The sequence below is a fragment of the Pristiophorus japonicus genome, chromosome 1 (assembly GCF_044704955.1).
Source record: "Pristiophorus japonicus isolate sPriJap1 chromosome 1, sPriJap1.hap1, whole genome shotgun sequence".
NCBI classification, from domain to species: Eukaryota; Metazoa; Chordata; class Chondrichthyes; family Pristiophoridae; genus Pristiophorus; species Pristiophorus japonicus.
Window position 1 is genome coordinate 53,292,873 of NC_091977.1, and position 22,414 is coordinate 53,315,286.

Genomic DNA, 22,414 nt, shown 5'->3' on the forward strand with positions numbered 1-22,414 from the left:
CACCCTGCAGCCTCTTAGCATCCTCCTCACAGCTCACACTGCCACTCAGCTTAGTGTCATCTGCAAACTTGGAGATATTACATTCAATTCCTTTGTCTAAATCATTAATATATATTGTAAATAACTGGGGTCCCAGCACTGAACCTTGTGGTACCCCCACTAGTCATTGCCTGCCATTCTGAAAAGGACCCTTTTATTCCCACTCTTTGCTTGCTGTCTGCCAACCAGTTCTCTATCCATGTCAATACATACCCCCAATCCCATGTGCCTTAATTTTGCACACTAATCTCTTGTGTGGGACCTTGTCAAAAGTCTTTTGAAAGTCCAAATACACCACATCCACTGGTTCTCCCTTATCCACTCTACTAGTTACATCCTCAAAAAATTCTAGAAGATTTGTCAAGCATGATTTCACTTTCATAAATCCATGCTGACTTTGACCGATCCTATCACTGGTTTCCAAATGTGCTGCTATTACATCTTTAATAATTGATTCCAGCATTTTCCCCACTACCGATGTCAGGCTAACCACTCTATAATTCCGTTTTCTCTCTCCCTCCTTTTTTTTTTTTAAAAAGTGGGGTTACATAAGCTACCCTCCAATCCACAGGAACTGATCCAGAATCCATGGAATGTTGGAAAATGACCACCAATGCAACTATTATTTCTAGGGCCACTTCTTTAAGTACTCTGGGCCTTTAAGTACCCAAGTACTTTTTAAATGCAATGAGGGTTTCTATGTCTACGATCCTTTCAAGTAGTGATTCCAGGTGACCACCACCCTCTGGGTGAAAAAAGTTCTCCTCAACTCCCCTCTAATCCTTCTACTTTAAATCTCTATGCCCCATGGTTATTGAACTCTCTGCTAAAGGGAATAGGTCCCTTCTATCCACTCTATCTAGGCCCCTCATAATTTTGTACACCTCAATTAAGTCTCCCCTCATCTTCCGCTGTTCCAAAAAAAACAACCCCAGCCTATCCAATCTTTCCTCATAGCTAAAATTCTCCAGTCCTGGCAACATCCTCGTAAACCTCCTCTGTACCCCCTCTTGTGCAATCACATCTTTCCTGTAAAGTGGTGACCAGAACTGTACGCAGTACTTCGGCAGTGGCCAAACCAGTGTTTTATATAGTGCAAGCATAACCTCCCTGCTTTTTTATATTCTGTGCCTTGGCTAATAAAGGGAAGTATCCCATATGCCTTCTTAACCATCTTATCTACCTGTCCTACCTTCAGGGATCTGTGGATATGCACTCCAAGGTCTCTCTGTTCCTCTACACTTCCCGGTGTCCTACCATTTATTGTGTATTCCCTTGCCTTGTTAGCCCTTCCCAAATGCATTACCTCTCACTTCTCTGGATTGAATTCCATTTGTCACTGTTCTGCCCACCTAACCAGTCCATTGATACCTTCCTGGAGACGGCGACGGTTGAACAGGTTCTCACTGGTTCTGTAGTTTAGTTCCACTCCAGCTTGTTAACTGTGAGGTGGAGCATGGCAGCGAGGAAGATTGAGAAGAAGGTTGGGGCGATGACTCAGCCCTGCTTGACCCCGGTACGGACATGGATTGGGTCTGTGATGGATCCGTTGGTAAGGATCACGGCCTGCATGTCATCGTGGAGCAGGCAGAGGATGGTGACGTACTTTTGGGGGCATCCGAAACAGAGGAGGATGCTCCATAGACCCTCGCGATTGGCAGTGTCAAAGGCCTTTATATGGTAGAAGGCGGCCATGTATAAGGGCTGGCGTTGTTCCCTGCATTTTTCTTGCAACTGTCGCGCTGCAAAAATCATGCCCGTTGTGCCCCGGAGGGGACGAAATCCGCACTGCGACTCCGGAGGAGCTCCTCGGCCACGGGGAGAAAACTGTTGAGGACTCTAGCGACAACTTTCCCAGTGGCTGATAGCAGGGTGATTCCTCTGTAGTTGCCACAGTTGGCCTTGTCCCTTTTTTTAAAGCTGATCATGATCACTGCATCTCTAAGGTGCCTGGCCGGGTCCAAGACCACCCCAACCTCTGTCGTCGAGCAACAGTACGCGGACGACGCCTGCGTCTGTGCACACACACAGGCTGAACTCCAGGACATAGTCAGCGTATTTACTGAGGCATACGAAAGCATGGGCTTTACGCTAAACATCAGTAAGACAAAGGTCCTCCACCAGCCTATCCTTGCCGCACAGCACTGCCCCCCCCCGCAGTCATCAAGATCCATGGCGTGACCCTGGACAACGTAGACTTATCTCGGGAGCCTCCTATCAACAAGAGCAGGCATTGACAATGAGATCCAACTCTGCCTCCAGTGCCACAGTGCAGCCTTCGGCCGCCTGAGGAAAAGCGTGTTTGAAGACCAGGCCCTCAAAACTGCCACCAAGCTCATGGTGTACAGGGCCGCAGTAATACCCGCCCTCCTGCATGGCTCAGACACATGGGCCATGTACAGTAGACACCTCAAGTCGCTGGAGAAATGCCACCAACGATGTCTCCGCAAGATCTTACAAATCCCCTGGGAGGGCAGACGCACCAACGTTAACGTCCTCGGCCAGGCCAACATCCCCATCATTGAAGCACTGACCACACTTGATCAGCTTCGCTGGGCAGCCCACATAGTTCGAATGCCAGATATGAGACTCCCAAAGCAAGCGCTCTATTCTGAACTCGTCCACGGCAAACGAGCCAAAGGTGGACAGCGGAAACGTTACAAGGACACACTCAAAGCCTCCCTGATAAAGTGCGACATCCCCACTGACACCTGGGAGTCCCTGGCCAAAGACCGCCCTAAGTGGAGGAAGTGCATCCGGGAGGGCGCTGAGCTCCTCGAGTTTCGTGCCGAGAGCATGCAGAAATCAAGCGCAGGCAGCGGAAGGAGCGCGCGGCAAACCAGACTCCCCGCCCACCCTTTCCTTCGACCACTGTCTGTCCCACCTGTGACAGAGACTGTGGTTCTCCTATTGGACTGTGCAGCCACCCAAGAACTCATGCTAAGAGTGGCAGCAAGTCTTCCTTGATTCCTATGATGGTGATAATACCTTCCTGCAGTCTACAGCTTTCCCTCACTATCAACCACACAGCCATTTTCTGTATGATTTGCAAATTTTTAATCATGCCTCCTCCTCTAAACCATTGATATATATACCACAAAAAGCAAGGGACCGAGTACTGAGCCCTGTGGAACCTCACTGGAAACAGCCTCCAGTCACAAAAACACCTGGCGACCATTGCCCTTTGCTTCCTGCCACTGAGACAATTTTGGATCCAACTTGCCACTCTCCCTTGGATTCCATCGGCTTTTACTTGATGTATCTCAACCTAACCCAGTGTGTTTTTCCGGTCAGTAAACAAATCAGAACAATATGCAGCAGTCCCAACTTACGGTTTTAATATTGCACATGTTAAATTTAATTCATGAGCCTTTAATTGTTTAATATTTTGCAGCACATACAATGATCATTTCAGTGTCAGTGTCCAACCTCCAGTGGGAGAGCTGCTTCTGCCAGTCACCACATCAGAAAAAGATTTCAGGAAAGAGCAAGGTAAGGAGTGAGCTGATTCTTTATGATCTCCACTCAAGCTAGGTTTGATCGCTTTTTGCAATAAATGTAACACTTTTTATATTTATAAAAAAAATACATCCTCCTCCCTTGCTGGTGCACTTCTGCTCCAAGTAGTTCAGTGAGAGAGCAGAGTACTAATTCAAGCTACCTCCCCAATGCAACTTGTATATTCCCGACATTGAAATCCTTCCTCAGTAAATTCAGGTACCACCAAAAGATGCTCCTTTTACCACAATATTTTGCTACAATATTTTGACAAGAATGACTGTAAAGAGTGCAGTCTCTACCAGTCTTGAGAGAAAGCAAAAAAAGCACAGACTTGTCAAGTCTTGATATTTCCAGTAAAAGGAGGAGGGAATGTAATTTAAGAAAAATATTTTTGGGGTGTAAACAAAAAGCAACAATCTGCAGATTTGAAACACAAGTCGAAAATACTGGAAACATTGAGCAGATCAGGCAGATTCCTGGAGAAAACAGATGAATTAATGTTTCAGGTGTAGTTCTGACAAAAGGGTCCATACCTGAAATATCAACTCATCTCACCCTCATCCGAAATATTAACAAAGCTGCATATAGAAAGTGCAGAGCAGATTTTTTTTTTAAAGTAAGCAGGAAAAAGAGAGAGAGAGAGATTAGTGGCTGATATAAAAGGGAATCCAGAAGTCTTTTACAAAAACACAATAGTAAAAGGAAAGTCAAAGGAAGAGTGGGGCCGATTCGGGACCAAAAAACAGATCTTCCTGTGGAGGCAGAGGGCATAGCTGAGATACTAAAATGAGTACTTTGCATCTGTCTTCATTAGAGATAAGGATGCTGCCAATGTAGCAATAAAGGAGGAGGCAGTAGCAATATTGGATAAGATAAAAATAAAGAGAATATACTTAAAAGATTGGCAGTCCTCAAAGTAGAAAAGTCACCCGGTCCCATGGGATTCCTCCTAGGTTACTGAGCGAAGTAAGGATGGAAATTGCAGAGGCTCTGACCACAATCTTCCAATCCTCCTTGGCTATGGGGGTTGTGCTGGAGGATTGCAAATGTTAAAACCCTGTTTTTTTTTTAAATGGAGAGATAAACCCGGCAACTACAGACCAGTCAGCCGAATGTCGCTGGTGGGAAAGTTTAGAGACAATAATCAGAACAAAATTAATTGGCATTTAGAAAAGTATGGGCTAATAAATGAAAGTCAGCACTAATTTGTTGAAGGCAAATCGTGTTTGACTAACTTGCTCGAGTTCTTTGATGAAGTAACAGAGAGGGTTGATGAGGGGAGTGCAGTTGATGTTGTGTATATGGATTTTCAAAAAACATTTGACAAAGTACCACATAATCGACTTGTTCGCAAAATTAAGGATCATGGGATTAAAAGGAAAGTGGCAGTATGGATACAAAATTGGCTGCGGGACAGAAAGCAGCGTGTAGTGGTGAACGGTTGATTTTCAGACTGGAGGGAAGTATACAGTGGTGTCCCCTAGGAATTGGGACCACTGCTCTTTTTGATGTCTATTAATGACCCGGACTTTGGTATACAGGGCATAATTGCAAAGTTTTCAGATGATAGGAAACTCAGAAATATAGTAAACAGTCAGGAGGATAGTAACATACTTCAGGAGGACATGGACAGATTGATACAATGGGCAAACACATGGGAGATGAAATTTAATGCAGAGAAGTGTGAAGTAATATATTTTGGTCGGAAGAATGAGAGGCAACATGAACTAAATGGTACAATTTTGAAGGGGGTGGCGGGAAAGCGGCCTGGGGGTGCATGTACACAAATCTTTGAAGGTGGCAGGACAAATTGAGAACTTTTTTTTTTTAAAAAAAGCTTACGGGATCCTTGGCTTTATTAGTAGAGGAATAGAGTACCAAAGCAAGGCAACGCTGGTTAGGCCTCACCTGGAGTATTGTGTTCAATTCTGGGCATCATACTTTACGAAGGACGGCAAGGCCTTGGAAGAAGATGAAGAAGAAATTTACAAGAGTGGTGCCAGGGATGAGGGACTTCAGTTATGTAGAGAGACTGGAGAAGTTTGAATTGTTCTCCTTAGAGCAGAGATGGTTAAGAGGAGTTTTGATCGAGATGTTCCAAATCATGAGTGTAAATAAGGAGAAATTGCTTCCAATGGCAGAAGGGTCTGTAACCAGCGGACATAGATTTAACATGATTGGCAAAAGCATAGAGGCGACATGACGAGACATTTTTTTTTTTTTTTACACAGCGAGTTGTTATGATCTGGAATGCACTGCCTGAAAGGGAGGTGGAAGCAGATTCAGTAGTAACATTCAAAGGAGAATTGGATAAATACTTGAAGGGGAATAAATTTACAGGACTGTGGGGAAAGAGCAGGGAATTGGGATTCGTTCGATAAATCTACCAAAGAGCTGGCAGAGCCACGATGGGCCGAATGGCCTCCATTTGTGCTGTATCATTCTATGAGCTGTGCTCTCTGCAGATGTTGTCTGACTTGCAGAATCATTCTCTGTTTGTTTTTGATATTTTTTTGTGTATTTGCAATCTGTTATCCTATTGTGTCTCAAAAAAAATCTCCCTCCTCCCAGTGATCTCTCTCTGGCTGTACTGCTATTTTCCCCAGGTCGCCATGAATAACGAACGGGTGGGGTCTTGGAATATCGACTGACAGTAGAACTCCAGCAGTACAAAATCCTCTATCCAATCAGTCATTTTCAAGCACTAGATACAGTGAAGCAGTACAAAAACCAATACCCTGTAATGATTATGGTGCCATACTTGTGTTTATGTTGATGGTCAAGATATATGCCTTCTGGCACAACATTCAGAGCCTACAGGTATTCATCAGATGTCCAGATCTCAAATAACTCACTGCTGCATTTTGGCACCTCATCTGGATACTATTTACACTTTTGGTTTCCCCCACCTCAAGGAGGACGTTTTTTAAACTCTGAATAAAATACTGAGAAGGACAACAAGGATTTGCCCTGCCTAAGTTAATTAAGCTATGGCGATAAATGTTATGCCTTGGGTTTGGATTCACTGGAGAGGGGACCTGAATCAGGTCTTTAACATTAAGGGCATTGATAACCAACAGGTGGATAGTTTGAGGTGTTAGAACTTGGGGCCATCCATTTAATTTGAGGAAATAGAAAGTGAGGTGAGATGGGCGGATGGTTTATTTCTCTCAGTGGGTGATCGACCCGTGGAAATACATTGAAGAGGTAGTAATGAGGATTACTTCCTTGCAGTCGTTCAAGAAAGGGTTAGGCATATTTTTGGAAAATTACATGGTCATAGCGGAGGGAAGGAAAGATTTTGGGTAATAACTATAGCGTTGGAAGTATCCTGAAGTTTGCCTGATTGCCTACGAGAGGTTGAAAAGGATTTTTTGACAGATTTCCTAAATTGGCTACTGGTCTCTCTCTGTCTCAAGAACATAAGAACAGAAGAATTAGGAACAGGAGTAGGCCATCTAGCCTCTCGAGCCTGCTCCCCAATTCAACAAGATCATGGCTGATCTGGCCGTGGACTCAGCTCCACTTACCCGCCCGCTCCCCATAACCCTTAATTCCCTTATTGGTTAAAAATCTATCTATCTGTGATTTGAATACATTCAATGAGCTAGCCTCAACTGCTTCCTTGGGCAGAGAATTCCACAGATTCACAACACTCTGGGAGAAGAAATTCCTTCTCAGCTCGGTTTTAAATTGGCTCCCCCATATTTTGAGGCTGTGCCCCCTCTAGTCTCCCTGACCAGTGGAAACAACCTCTCTGCCTCTATCCTGTCGATCCCTTTCATTATTTTAAATGTTTCTATAAGATCACTCCTCATCCTTCTGAACTCCAACGAGTAAAGACCCAGTCTACTCAATCTATCATCATAAGGTAACCCCCTCATCTCCGGAATCAGCCTAGTGAATCGTCTCTGGACCCCCTCCAAGGCTAGTATATCCTTCCTTAAGTAAGGTGACCAAAACTGCACGCAGTACTCCAGGTGCGGCCTCACCAATACCCTGTACAGTTGCAGCAGGACCTCCCTGCTTTTGTACTCCATCCCTCTCGCAATGAAGGCCAACATTCCATTCGCCTTCCTGATTACCTGCTGCACCTGCAAACTAACTTTTTGGGATTCATGCACAAGGACCCCCAGGTCCCTCTGCACCGCAGCATGTTGTAATTTCTCCCCATTCAAATAATAATCCATTTTACTGTTTTTTTTTCTCAAGGTGGATGACCTCACATTTTCCGACATTGCCAAACCTTAGCCCATTCGCTTAACCTATCTAAATCTCTTTGCAGCCTCTCTGTGTCCTCGACACAACCCACTTTCCCACTAATCTTTGTTATCTGTAAATTTTGTTACACTACACTCTGTCCCCTCTTCCAGGTCATCTATGTATATTGTAAACAGTTGTGGTCCCAGCACCGATCCCTGTGGCACACCACTAACCACCGATTTCCAACCCGAAAAGGACCCATTTATCCCGACTCTCTGCTTTCTGTTAGTTAGCCAATTCTCTATCCATGCTAATACATTTCCTCAGACTCCGCGTACCTTTATCTTCTGCAGTAACCTTTTGTGTGGCACCTTATCGAATGCCTTTTGGAAATCCAAATACACCACATCCATCGGTACACCTCTATCCACCATGCTCGTTATATCCTCAAAGAATTCCAGTAAATTAGTTAAACATGATTTCTCCTTCATGAATCCATGTTGCGTCTGCTTGATTGCACTATTTCTATCTAGATGTCCCGCTATTTCTTCCTTAATGATAGCTTCAAGCATTTTCCCCATTACAGATGTTAAACTAACCAGCCTATAGTTACCTGCCTTTTGTCTGCTCCCTTTTTTTTAAACAGAGGCGTCACATTAGCTGCTTTCCAATCCGCTGGTACCTCCCCAGAGTCCAGAGAATTTTGGTAGATTATAACGAATGCATCTGCTATAACTTCCGCCATCTCTTTTAATATCCTGGGATGCATTTCATCAGGACCAGGGGACTTGTCTACCTTGAGTCCCATTAGCCTGTCCAGCACTACCTCCCTAGTGATAGTGATTGTCTCAAGGTCCTCCCTTCCCACATTCCTGTGACCAGCAATTTTTGGCATGGTTTTTGTGTCTTCCACTGTGAAGACAGAAGCAAAATAATTGTTTAAGATCTCAGCCATTTCCACATTTCCCATTATTAAATCCCCCTTCTCATTTCTCTCTCTCTCTCTCTCTCTCTCTCTGCCTTTTCGAGGAGATGGAGGAGGAAGGATATGGGGACTAGTACACTAAGAAGTGGGACAAACACTTATGTGCCTGATGGCTTTTTCTTGTCCTGAGTTGAAAATGCAAACTATCTTATGTTCATGATTTCTGTTTGTTGTTTCTGTTGACTATTATTTTGTCCAAGTTTTACAGTGAATTAATAAGTGGAATTTGAGAGTTGTATGAAAATAAATGCTTCATTAACTGAAATATCTTATTCAGTCAACTTATTACATTGACATTTGTGACAGAGGACCAGTAACATGCTAATGCTATACAGGTATATGTTTTAATGTAACGAGGACTAAGTTTCATACACCCATTTGTTTTCATGTTCTTTTTGGATGAGCTTAAGTTCCAGTTCATTTTGATCCAGTTGATGGGGGTGAGAGGAAGGGTGCATATCAATTTTGAATGGCTAAGTTCACATGGGTAAGTTAGCCTGACAGCTGAAATTCCAGAAGGTCTTTTTCCTAAGAGAGACAGATTCAATCCGTCCAACTGATCATCGATGCTTTGTAAGTTTTCCCTAGAGGCCAAATTGGCCAGTTTCAAACAAAGAGCAACATTAACTACATTCACAAGGATGCCTGCATGCGGGACCCTCCTGAGTGTAAGATAGTATAAATGCAGAGGGATAATGGAGGACGAAATGGAAAGGGAAACCAGATTTATTTGGCTGCTTTGATGAATTCAGTTACCAAATCACTGTAGTTTTCAGGCCATTCTATAACCTTTTAGAAAAGATTGTGCAGAAAAGCTGTAAGTGCATTGCTTTGATTTATTTCCATGCAGAAATCCCACTGTGATTCTCTCACACAGTTAAAACAAATTGCATCTAAATTTTGGAAGTATAGTCCATTTCCTCTAGCAAACACCAGGAGAGAGCTACATTTGGAAATAAGTGTTCAAAAATGTACTTTTATTTCCAAGAATGTTGTTAAACTGCAGACGGTGCACATTTCCACCTTGTACAGTATGTGTTTACATTAAATTGTGACGGTTGGTTGTACTTTCACCTCCATTCACTTCCTATAGAGTATTAATAACTTGTTAATATGCAAAGGTTTAGAAATATGAAATTCAAGACTCCCATTAGGAAAAGGAGTCTAACAATATCTAACAGACTGTCTTACTAATATTGCCTTTCTTGCTGTTCTTATTCTTCTGCTGACAAAAGCTTGTCTCTCTGCTTTCCACTACTTCTGCAATGACAGGTGAGTGCATGTCTGGCTGCAGCGTCTGTTCTCAAACACTATTGTTTTCTTATTACTTTACAAATGTAGGAAAATGTTGCTGCTGACGATTGCTTTTTCGGTTTGTGTTCTTTTCCTGTGCACTGAGATTTTGGTTACATTTTGTTTGCTTTTGTTGTAAGTAGCCACTTTCCTGATTAGTCAAACAGAACCATCAGTTCACAGAAGAAGTGCTCACTGGGAATTAAAGTGAACCTCAATGGAGTTGTTGCCAAAATTCCTTTTTCTTTCGCTATTTTCCTTCTGTGGTTGTTGATTCTTTCTGTGAGTAAATGTGGCAGCTATGTGCTATGTTTAATCGACCAGAAAGGTTACTCTGAATAAGGTTTTTTCAAAAGTTATGTTTTTATGCAATATTTCTAATGCAGTGAGTTCCACTGAGTTGAAGTCAATCTTTTTGTGAAGCAGTATGCCGGGATTTCAGATATCAAAAGCACGCTGCTAATAAATTGATTTTTTTTTTCTGCTTTTGCGGGGGAGGGGGGTTACTTTTAGTAATTGTTTCCCTCATTTATGTTCGTACTTCTGTGCCCTGATCCTATTAGTGTACAGTTTAATTATAAAAGACTGCCACCACTCAGTAGAAAAAGATACGTACTAAAATAACGCTACTGTAGAAAGGGTTAATGTGTACTCTGAATAAATACGTACTGGGTCGAAACAGGATATTCCAGTTTACCATTCTCATTCTCTTTCATTACACATCTAGACATCCTGAACCAACCATAGCATTTATTGGCAAATTAGTTATGTTTATCAAGATTCAACTGCATTACACTTGCAGCTTCAGTGGATTTTCTCCATTTGTTTCAGGTAAATGAGGAAAGTCGTAACACCGAGGAAAGTCGTAACACCAAGGCCAAAAATTATATTTTCACTAGTTCAAAATTAGGTGGACTTATTCGGTCGACAAATTTGCCCAGGAGTTGCTCCGTTTGTTTTGGAGCAACTTGATTTTTCTGGAGTATATTAAAAATCCCCATTCTACACATTTATTTTGCGCCAATGCAAGTGAGTTAGTTAGGATTTCTTTTAAGTTCATTTTTCTTTTTCCAAAGGGGTCGTTACCAGCCACATACGCCCGTTTTGGCCATTTAAGCCAGTTTGGACAGCTAATAGTTGCTCCAAACTAACTTAGGCCCGCATATGTGGTCACTTGTGGCCACACAGAAAATCCTTGCGGAGAGTTAAGAAATCAGCGCAGGTAGATAGACATAGGCGGGGTAAGGGAAGTGGCGAGGACCTTGGTAAGCACTAAACACCTTCGCAACAACATTCAAGAAGCATAAAAATCATCAATAATAAATAAAAAATTAAACTTAAGTACAACCTTCCTAATTCGTCCCGGGAAGTCAGCAGGCCGACTCCGACTCCGACTCTCTCTCCGACTCCGACTCTCTCGACGACTCTCCGAAGACTTCTCTCCGATGACTTCCAGATCTTCTCTCTCAGGAGTTCTCTGTGACGACTTCCAGGACGGCACCCTCGGGGCGGACTGGCTGCACCCTCAGAGGGAAGGCAGCAGCCGGCCTGTGCGGCAGGCCACTCGGTCTGGGATGGGGCGGGACGCGTTGGGTCCCACGCTGCAAGCATCATCACAATCATGGGAGGAGCTATTGCGCATGTGGATGACTGCCGGAACTCTTTTAGGCGCAGGGCCCTAGCTCCACCCTCCAATGCACTCGCCACGCCGCGCCAAGCCCCGGGAGTCGGCAGAGGGGCCAGAATCCCGGAACATCGTTTTGGCGCCGTTTGGATTGTAGGAAGTCGGCACGTCTTGCGTGAGTGTGCAAAAAAAACGGGAGGGCCAAATTTGGACCTTTAACTGTAGTACATGAAAATCACAACAACTTGATCAGCTGTTTTTTGTAGTACACATTTTCATATTGCATACTTTTTTTTAATGGAATACTTCAATCTGTAAAAGGTCCTTTCTCATAAGGTAATTAATCGGTAATCAAAGGATATCTCGGTATGTATTGTATTTATGGATAAGCTGAAAGTCATTTACAATTCTGGGATTTGTGTTTGATATTGAAACATGAATTATTTCATGAAAAAGGCAGATAGACTTAACTTAGACCATCTAAAATAATTTGATTGCCCCACACTTCCCACTATTCACACCTCAGTTTATCTTTTTTAATTGAAAAAATGATTGAGAGCCTGGTGAGCAACACTCTGGACTACTGTGTCTATGTTGGAGAATGACAGGATTAGCATAGATCCTCTTTGGCAAGGGCAAGGATTAGATGCACTCTTTGGTGTTCTGGCCAATATTTATCCCTTAATCAACATAACAAAAACAGATTATCTGGTCATTATAACAGTGCTGTTTGTAGGAGCGTTCCTTTCCTTTTCTTCTCTCTTTTCTCTTCTAGTATGCTTGGTGGTAGCTGTGTTGATTGGTGTTGGCATTGGCAGGGGCTCAGAGAAACTGAGCACAGTAGGGGGCCAAAATTGGTCGATGCGTAAGGTCCGCCATATGCCGGCAGTGCTTCGTTTCACACTGGCAGCATAACACAGAGACCGAAGAAGACAAAATTGGTCAACATTTTTTTGCCGGTATGTCAGCAGTCTGCATCGGGTGGTATGTATCCTGGTCATCGAACCAGATTGACTTTCTGTTCGATGGGCAGTACGGCGCGAATTTTTTTTCTCCGTTTTTTTTACAGAAGCGTTTTACCCGCAATTGCAGGGGTCGGGGGTCACCCACGCACGCGCAGTAAGTTGAAGAGGAGGGAGAGAGAGTGAGAAGGAACAGCAAGCTAGTCAAAGGCAGTTACTTGAAAAATACATAGCACAGTTTAAATATATTCCTAACAACTAATAATTCTTCAGTTTGAAGACTGAGATATTTAACAAAGCAAAAATCATAAAAATAGGATGAGTGTGTGAGTAAATATAACTAAAATGCCTGCTATCTTAAGTTACTCAGTAACAACAAAAATACCTTTTCCAATCTAAACCACTTTCACCTCAGAAATAGAGTTGCTGCTTTAGCTGACGGTTCCAGATTCCAAAATGGCGAAATCCGTGCACTCGGCCCATTCCCGCCCACTTAAGATCGCGTAAAACCACCTTTTCCAGGACGGTATGCAGCTCCGGTGGTATGTCGGCGGTATGCGATGAAAATCGGACTTTTTGGGCGGTATGCGGGCGGTCCTGCACGGCGGATGGTGTGCATACCACTCGGCGATATGTCAATGATTAATATTCCGTCGAGCTGTATGTCAGCGGTATGTAGGTGTTTTTTTCACCAAAATCGCTTTCTTGAGCGATACATGGGGTGTTAGGAGGGAAATCTTTATTAGTCGGGAAATTGTGTTGGGGAAATTGATGGGATTGAAGGCCGATAAATCCCCAGGGCCTGATGGACTGCATCCCAGAGTACTTCAGGAGGTGGCTTTGGAAATAGCGGATGCATTGACAGTCATTTTCCAACATTCCATAGACTCTGGATCAGTTCCTGTGGAGTGGAGGGTAGCCAATGTAACCCCACTTTTTAAAAAAGGAGGGAGAGAGAAAACAGGGAATTATAGACCGGTCAGCCTGACATCGGTAGTGGGTAAAATGATGGAATCAATTATTAAGGATGTCATAGCAGCGCATTTGGAAAATGGTGACATGATAGGTCCAAGTCAGCATGGATTTGTGAAAGGGAAATCATGCTTGACAAATCTTCTGGAATTTTTTGAGGATGTTTCCAGTAAAGTGGACAAAGGAGAACCAGTTGATGTGGTACATTTGGACTTTCAGAAGGCTTTCGACAAGGTCCCACACAAGAGATTAATGTGCAAAGTTAAAGCACATGGGATTGGGGGTAGTGTGCTGACGTGGATTGAGAACTGGTTGTCAGACAGGAAGCAAAGAGTAGGAGTAAATGGGTACTTTTCAGAATGGCAGGCAGTGACTAGTGGGATACCGCAAGGTTCTGTGCTGGGGCCCCAGCTGTTTACATTGTACATTAATGATTTAGACGAGGCGATTAAATGTAGTATCTCCAAATTTGCGGATGACACTAAGTTGGGTGGCAGTGTGAGCTGCGAGGAGGATGCTATGAGGCTGCAGAGTGACTTGGATAGGTTAGGTGAGTGGGCAAATGAATGGCAGATGAAGTATAATGTGGATAAATGTGAGGTTATCCACTTTGGTGGTAAAAACAGAGAGACAGACTATTATCTAAATGGTGACAGATTAGGAAAAGGGGAGGTGCAACGAGACCTGGGTGTCATGGTACATCAGTCATTGAAGGTTGGCATGCAGGTACAGCAGGCGGTTAAGAAAGCAAATGGCATGTTGGCCTTCATAGCGAGGGGATTTGAGTACAGGGGCAGGGAGGTGTTGCTACAGTTGTACAGGGCCTTGGTGAGGCCACACCTGGAGTATTGTGTACAGTTTTGGTCTCCTAACTTGAGGAAGGACATTCTTGCTATTGAGGGAGTGCAGCGAAGATTCACCAGACTGATTCCCGGGATGGTGGGACTGACCTATCAAGAAAGACTGGATCAACTGGGCTTGTAGTCACTGGAGTTCAGAAGAATGAGAGGGGACCTCATAGAAACGTTTAAAATTCTGACGGGTTTAGACAGGTTGGATGCAGGAAGAATGTTCCCAATGTTGGGGAAGTCCAGAACCAGGGGTCACAGTCTAAGGATAAGGGGTAAGCCATTTAGGACCGAGATGAGGAGAAACTTCTTCACCCAGAGAGTGGTGAACCTGTGGAATTCTCTACCACAGAAAGTAGTTGAGGCCAATTCACTAAATATATTCAAAAGGGAGTTAGATGAAGTCCTTACTACTCGGGGGATCAAGGGGTATGGCGAGAAAGCAGGAAGGGGGTACTGAAGTTTCATGTTGAGCCATGAACTCATTGAATGGCGGTGCAGGCTAGAAGGGCTGAATGGCCTGCTCCTGCACCTATTTTCTATGTTTCTATGTATGTCGACCAATTCCGGACCCTCGATCTTTCCATTAACGAACCAATGTGTTTAATAGTACATTGACAGCTAGTCCTAACATCATGGGGGGAAAATTGCAGTCGGAGGCTTCCTTTGTACAAACTCATCCAACCTGAAAAAAATCTACAACACTACCTGTTGGTCCCAGAGTAATGTAGGATTACAGTCTGAGGCCTTCATTCGCTGTGCAGCATTCATGATCTGACTTCCACGTATGGACGTCTATGTTGCAATCACTTGGGCCTGGATCACCAAGTATTAACTAGTATTCTCATTGCTAATAATGGGAACTCCGTTTGAACATAAGAACATAAGAATTAGGAATAGGAGTAGGCCATCTAGCCCCTCGAGCCTACTCCGCCATTCAATAAGATCATGGCTGATCTGGCCGTGGACTCAGCTCCATTTACCCGCCCTCTCCCCTCCCCGTTTGTACGAGTTCCCATTACTATCAATGAGAATAATCCCCTAAAACAAGAAATACAGCACAATAAATTTTTTTAAAAACACATATTTAAAATTAATTTAAATTAAATGTAATTTTTCTATGTTTTAAAAGTGTTACACTGGTAAAAGTAAGCTACCAGGTGTAAACGTTTGAAGGACATTTTCTGAGCATGAGTTGGGCAAATAGCCCAATCTCTGCCGCGCGAATGTCCTTCCTATGGAGAGGAGTTCGATTTATCTAAAGAAATTTTGACAGATCGAAAAGTTTACGGCACATGTGCATCAAGTCCGAGCAAAGGCTTTTGCGAGGCCTCGCCGGGTCCAAGTGCACTTCGTATGGACCCGACGAGGCAGCAATTATCAGCCCAATGAGTAATTCACTGTATATAGTCTTTAAAGCCTTATTTAATCCAAATTCTACTTCCTTTCACCCCACTTCCTGTAAGGAATCTATTCCATTCCCCCAGTTTCTCCATCTCTGTCGCATCTGTTATCACTATCACCTTCCACACCGGTCCTTCCAATAATATCTTCCTTTTTCTTCAACCGAGGATTCCCTTCCACCATGATTGACTGGACCCATGACCGTGTCGGTCCTATTTCCCGCACTTCTGCCCTCACCCCTTCTCCTCCCTCCCAGAACCACGATAAGGTTCCCCATGTCCTCACCTTTCACCCCACCAGCCTCCACATTCAATGGATCACCCTCTGCCATTTCTGCCACCTCCAACACGATGCCATCACCAAACACATCTTCAACTTCCCTTGAGCTTCCAGTCACTTGCCATTTTAATTCTCCCTCTCACTCTGACCTTGGCCTCATACACTGTTCCAATGAAGCTCAGCAGAAGCTTGAGGCACTTTACAGCCTTCCGGATTCAACAAGAAGTTCAACAATTTCAGATCCTAACCACTGCTCCCATTTTTTTTCCGGCATTGCCACCCGATTTTTGCCTTGCACTACCATTGCTTTTGTCATTTAATCACTCCTGCCTATCACAGACCTTCCCTTTTTTCTTTTTCACTTCTGTCCCTCCTCCCCCACCCTGTCCTTTCCCTGCCTCTGTAACATTTCTAATCTTTGCCAGTTCTGACAAAAGGTCAGCGACTCTATTTCTCTCTCTACAGATGCTACCTGAGCTTCTGAGTATTTCCAGCGTTTTCTGTTTCATTTCCAATTTCTACTTCACCTGTTTTTAATATAAGCTGCCTACATCCCTTGATAAAACAGAATTTTAAGCTACCTGCCACTCAAGTTTGTAAGATACTGGTGGGCTGGAGCAATTTTCAGGAGCACCACTTCTCTTGTCGGGAGTTAAAAGTGGAGACAATCCTGGAAAGCAGCTTAAAGGCAGAAGTTAATTTGTACCAGTTTTAATTTTAGCAAGTTACTCGAAACAGCTTTTATATCTACTAAAGTTAATTAGTATAAGGTTAATTTTCTTTTGGCATAGCCAATGTAGCCTGAAAGTTATGAAGAATAAATATAACCATTTAGTTATGTCTACAGGTAGATTACTTGATTATTCAGCTGATCTGTACTTCTCAGAACTTCCTGCCAATAAGATAAAGTATTGATTCTATTTTAATATTGTTTCTATTTCTGGTGAGCAGCTGGGACTGGTCTCACTGCTTGTTGTGCCAGCCAACGTTTTTGATCTTACAATGTATCTGATGACTAAGTGTGATATTTTTATTTGAACCTTGTGACTTAATATTTTTTGCACTTGGTCTATATATACTTTTTACACACCAAAGCATAATATTTAAAGCTTTCTTCAGAATCTTCTTCTGCAACATCAGTAGGTATTGGGTGTCTTGTAAGTGAAGGTCTAGACTGCGTTTTCCACCATTAGATTTTTCAAATTCCTGTAATGTATGTTAACCTATATGGATAGTTCCACCGTTGAGGCTGACATTTGTGCAGGAAAGGATGCTGTGGCAGAAATAAGCAAACATAAACTTACCTTTTACAGCCTCAACCTATCTTAAAGCAGTCACATTTGATGCTCCTTAATTATAGCACACTTTTTCTTTCCAAGTTCTTTTCCACCTCAGCAATCAAGACAATACATTTGCTTACCATGCTGCTCCTCTAAGTGTTCTTTTGCATGTAAATTAATCTTGATTCAGTTTACACTGTCATGCTGAGTGGTACAAATTGCCTATAACAATAAACCAGCACGAGTAAAAGGCAGATTGAATGTGCGCCTCACTTGATAGGATGTTACTGTGTTTTATGCCAATACATTAGCTGAAGATAATGAATCTTCTGTTCTGAAAAGCATGGTATAGTTGATTTTTAATTTTACTTCAATGGAGCAGTACCTTGTCTTTTAACGAACAAGTTAGGCAAACCATTAATGACAAGAGCGTTAAGGTTAAGTATGAAGCATTGCATTCACTTGTCTGAGTGCTATCCATCTTTCCATTTACAGGAGGTTGACAAAAGTACAGGCTTTGTGCAACATTTCCTTTAATTACATGCTGAGGGAGCAGGCTTTTAACATAAACATGGTTACATTAATTTATTCAGCATTTGCTGTTGAATAGAGCTTGATGGAGGTGGTTTAAATCATGAGTGAGTACAGAGCTTTGTAACTACCTTATGCCAAGTTTGCCTGCAACTAGTGAGCTGTTCTTTATCTGTCTGGTAGAAAATACTTGTCACCCTTGTATATTTTTACTGATGCATGTGAAATGTTAAAATTTATGGTCTGTTAAGGTGACAATTTTTAACGTATTTGAGATTATTTTGAAGCAAATATTTTCTTCCTACATTTAATGTTCATTAAAAATAACTATGTGTATATATAACTTTAATTACAATGTAATGTAGACTTCAAACTTTATTTTAAATGATTGCTATTTGCAATGGGAAAGTATACAGATATGTTTGCCTTCTCTTTTAACTTTTTGGGCAGATAATGGTATGCCCTTTATCTCACAGCAGTTATACTAAAGTTGGTAGTCTGTATCATTGTTGTGGGATTTTGGACGCTTGGATGATTTATGATAAATTGAGTGCTTGTTTCCAAAAGCCACATAAATAACATACATACATATATTTATATTTTTATGCATGTTGTATTATATATTTATATATGGTACAGGATAGCTGGTCTATTATATATTTATACATATATTATATATGGTACAGGATAGCTGGTCTAGTAAATATATTTCTACATATATTATATTTATATATGGTGCAGGATAGCTGGTCTATTATATATTTATACATATATTCTATATGGTACAGGATAGCTGGTCTATTATATATTTTTACATATATTATAATATATTTATATATGGTACAGGATAACTGATCTATTATATATTTATACATATATTATATATGGTACAGGCTAGCCGGTCTAGTATATATTTATACATACATTATATATGGTACAGGATAGCCGGTCTCAACAATAATATGCTGCAAGTAAGAAGTATACCTTTTGAAAATGCTAAAGACTTGCCAGTTTCCAATGCCTTATGTGGCAGGGAGCAGTGGTTTACATCACCTTGTCAATCATGGCTATAAATAGACAAAAGCATGTGGTACGTGCAGTTTTTAAAAATATATAATTATGCTTTGTAGCTGTTGTGATTTATTGTTGATTAAGACCGGACTCTCTCTCCATCCTGCATATGTGTCTTGGATATTTGTTACGCGAATAGCCTGTTCGCTATAAAATACTCGAGATATTTACTCAACCATTACTCTCTTCCCTAACTGTTCACAGAGGGGTACGTTTTCTTTTTAAAAGTGCTGGTGCAATACAACAATAGTTAATAGCATATCCATAATTGTTGTTGTGCTCAATACTTTTAGATCAAAGTAATGTCAGTAGATTCATAACATCCATGGTCTTGCAACTGTGGAAATAATCCTGATTCAGATTTACCATTTGACAGTACGTCCAACTGCTTTTCTGCTCTAAATCCCCTTGGAACACGATCTGTATGGAGCACTATGTCTTAGCTTGCATTGTCCATATTTGACAAGAAATGTTGAAGTTTTGTGTTTTATTGACTCAGCTTAAACTATTTATTGCAGCTTCATAATTTCTTGATGGATCATGTAGTATCTGGGCCAGAATACCCTATAAAATTAGTACAAAATTAACACTTAAGAGCTTTTCAAGATGGCAGCTGGATACTTCTGCCGCAAGGTGTGAGGTCGCATCATATCCTAATGGGAAAAATTGAAGCTTACATCCATGCTTGTAATAGTCCTCATTAAAACTAACTTAATGTATATTAAAAAGATTTGTTATAAGATCATACAAGTATTTAAAATGGAATATATGGAGAGCAATGAAATGTGGATTTTTATTTCCACTCATGAGATGCACCATAACTCTCACATGGAAATAAAAATCCTATTTCACTGCCCGATGTAGTGCATTCTATATTTATGATCCATGGAGCCTGATTGGTTCACATGCTTCAGACTCCCTCTTCATTATACAAGACTATGTACATGAAAATAAAATGTGGCATTTAAAATCTCTTTTGCTGGAAAGCTTTAAATGAAAATTTATGGGTCAGTTAGGTGAACTTGTTCCCCTTTCCCCCCCCCCCCCCCCCGCCAAGTTTAATTTTTTTTTAAATATTTTTTTAGTCGTTCTCTGCTTCCTTATTTTCATATTGTTGGAGAATGCAGTTCTGAATACAGTTACAGTCCAGAGCTCTTGACTTCTGAACCAGAGAATCAGGAGTGGAATCCAGAATAAAGTAAGACAAATGATTGGTCCAAAAAATGTAAAATGGGGCAGATGAAAAATCGATACTGAAAACATGACTATCCTCATTTGACAAATACTCATTTCATCCATTTGATATGTGATGGCTAACGGCAGTAAAACAAGAATTGTTACACTGGTGTCAGACATTAGTGTTTGTTGTGCACGATTCTCACTCTAGATTTGATGGGTATAACTTTACATTGGATAAATGAATGAGACGCCATGAAGTGCCATGATCCATATGAAATAATTATTTTTACTTATTCAGTAAGGAAACATTTGCAATGGAATGACTTATTCAGCTTCACTGTTTTAAATGTACCTTGTTGGTTCTATCGTTCAAGCATTTCTGTGCCAAATAGTGTTTGAGCCTGGTATAGTGGCTGGTCAGTTTCTCCGATATTGATGACCTTATATATTCAGTGTGAAAATAAATTGTACATCAGGATATATACATATGTGAACTGAATTGTGCTTGATTGTAAATAATAACTGTGCATTAACTTTTTGGAATTAACAAATGTTTTCTGTTTGCGTCTCGAAGGATATTTTTCTAATGCTGAATATTAGGAATAGTTAAAGAAAAAAATTAATCGTAAATGTTTTTTATTTGGACCTAGAAATTCAGCATTGTTCTAGTGATTTCTAAATGTGTGTCGGGATATATAAGCAGCGCTACAAAATCATTTTATGTAATAAGTGTTAATACACTGGCAATGTTTTAACTGTCAGTTTATCTAACTACAGAAATTGTGCATTTGCAGGAAAACTTGCAGGAATGAATGAAAGTTCTACAACCATCACAGGTGCTCCACAGAATTCCTCCTGCCAGGCGATAGTGCATAAAGTGGTAAACATGGCTAATGTTGGGGTCGTGCCTTCTGGCCAAGATAATATACACAGGTAACTCTTAGAATTCTTATTTGATATGGCTTCTGAAAATAATGACCTTGCATAATAACAGTTTTATGCATATAAAGAGGGATTTTGTCTTTTAAAACCGGCTTATATAGTGAACAACTAAGAGAGTGATTTGGAAGCTCATTTCATTAGAGAACATAAATAGGAGCAGGAGTAGGCCATTTGGCCCCTCAAGCCTGCTCCACCATTCAATAGATTATGGCTGATCTTCTACCTCAACTCCACTTTCCTGCAGTATCCCCATATCCCTTGATTCCCTTAATATCCAAAAATCTATCGATCTCTGTCTTGAATATACTCACTGACTCAGACTCCACAGCCCTCTGGAGTAGAGAATTCCAAAGATTCACCACCCTCTGAGTGAAGAAATTTCTCCTCATCGCAGTCCTAAATTGTCAAACCCTTATTCTGAAACTGTGATTATTGGTTCTAGACTCCCCAGCCAGGGGAAACATCTTCCCTGCATCTACCCTGTTAAGCCCTGTAAGAATGTTGTATGTTTCAATGAAATCGCATCTCATTCTTCTAAACTCTAGACAATATAGGCCTAGTCTACTCAGTCTCTCCTCATAGGACAATTCCTTCATCCCAGGAACTGGTGAACCTTTATTGCACTCCCTCTATGGCAAGTATATCCTTCCTTGCGTGTGGAGCAGAAAACTTTACAGACTGCTTCAGGTATGGTCTCACCAGGGCCCTATATAATTGCAGTAAGACATCGTTGCTCTTGTACTCAAATCCTCTTCCAATAAAGGCCAACATACCATTTTCTTTCTAAATTGTTTGCTGCACCTGCATGCTAACGTTGTGATTCGTGTACAAAAACACCCAGGTCCCTCTGAACACCGACATTTCCCAATCTCTCACCATTTAAAAAAATATTCTGCTTTTCTATTTTTCCTACCAAAGTGAATAACTTCACATTTTTCCACATTATATTCCATTTGCTATGTTCTTGCTCATTCATTTAGCCTGTCTATATACCCTTGGAGTCTCTTTGCATCCTCCTCGCAACTTACATTCCCACCTAGCTTTGTGTCATCAGCAAACTTGAATATATTACATTTGGTCCCCTCATCCAAATCATTGATTTAGATTGTGAATAGCTGAGGCCCAAACACTGGTCCTTGCGGTACCCCACTAGTTACATTCTGCTAACCCGAATATAATGCGTTTATTCCTACTCTCTATTTTCTGTTTGTTAACCAATCCTCAATCTATGCTAGTATATTACCCCCAATCCCATGAGCCCTAATTTTGTTTAATAACCTCTTGTGTGGCGCATTGTTGAA

General features: G+C 41.6%; 1 protein-coding gene across 1 annotated transcript in view; it reads left to right on the plus strand.

Annotated features, from left to right (window-relative positions):
* ap3b1a (adaptor related protein complex 3 subunit beta 1a) overlaps window positions 1-22,414 on the plus strand; it is a 319,942-nt gene that overhangs the window by 275,336 nt on the left and 22,192 nt on the right. Inside the window, exons 25-26 of the mRNA XM_070879808.1 lie at window positions 3,434-3,531; window positions 20,966-21,104. Of these exons, the coding sequence (XP_070735909.1) occupies window positions 3,434-3,531; window positions 20,966-21,104 (237 nt within the window). The remainder of the gene's footprint in view (window positions 1-3,433; window positions 3,532-20,965; window positions 21,105-22,414) is intronic.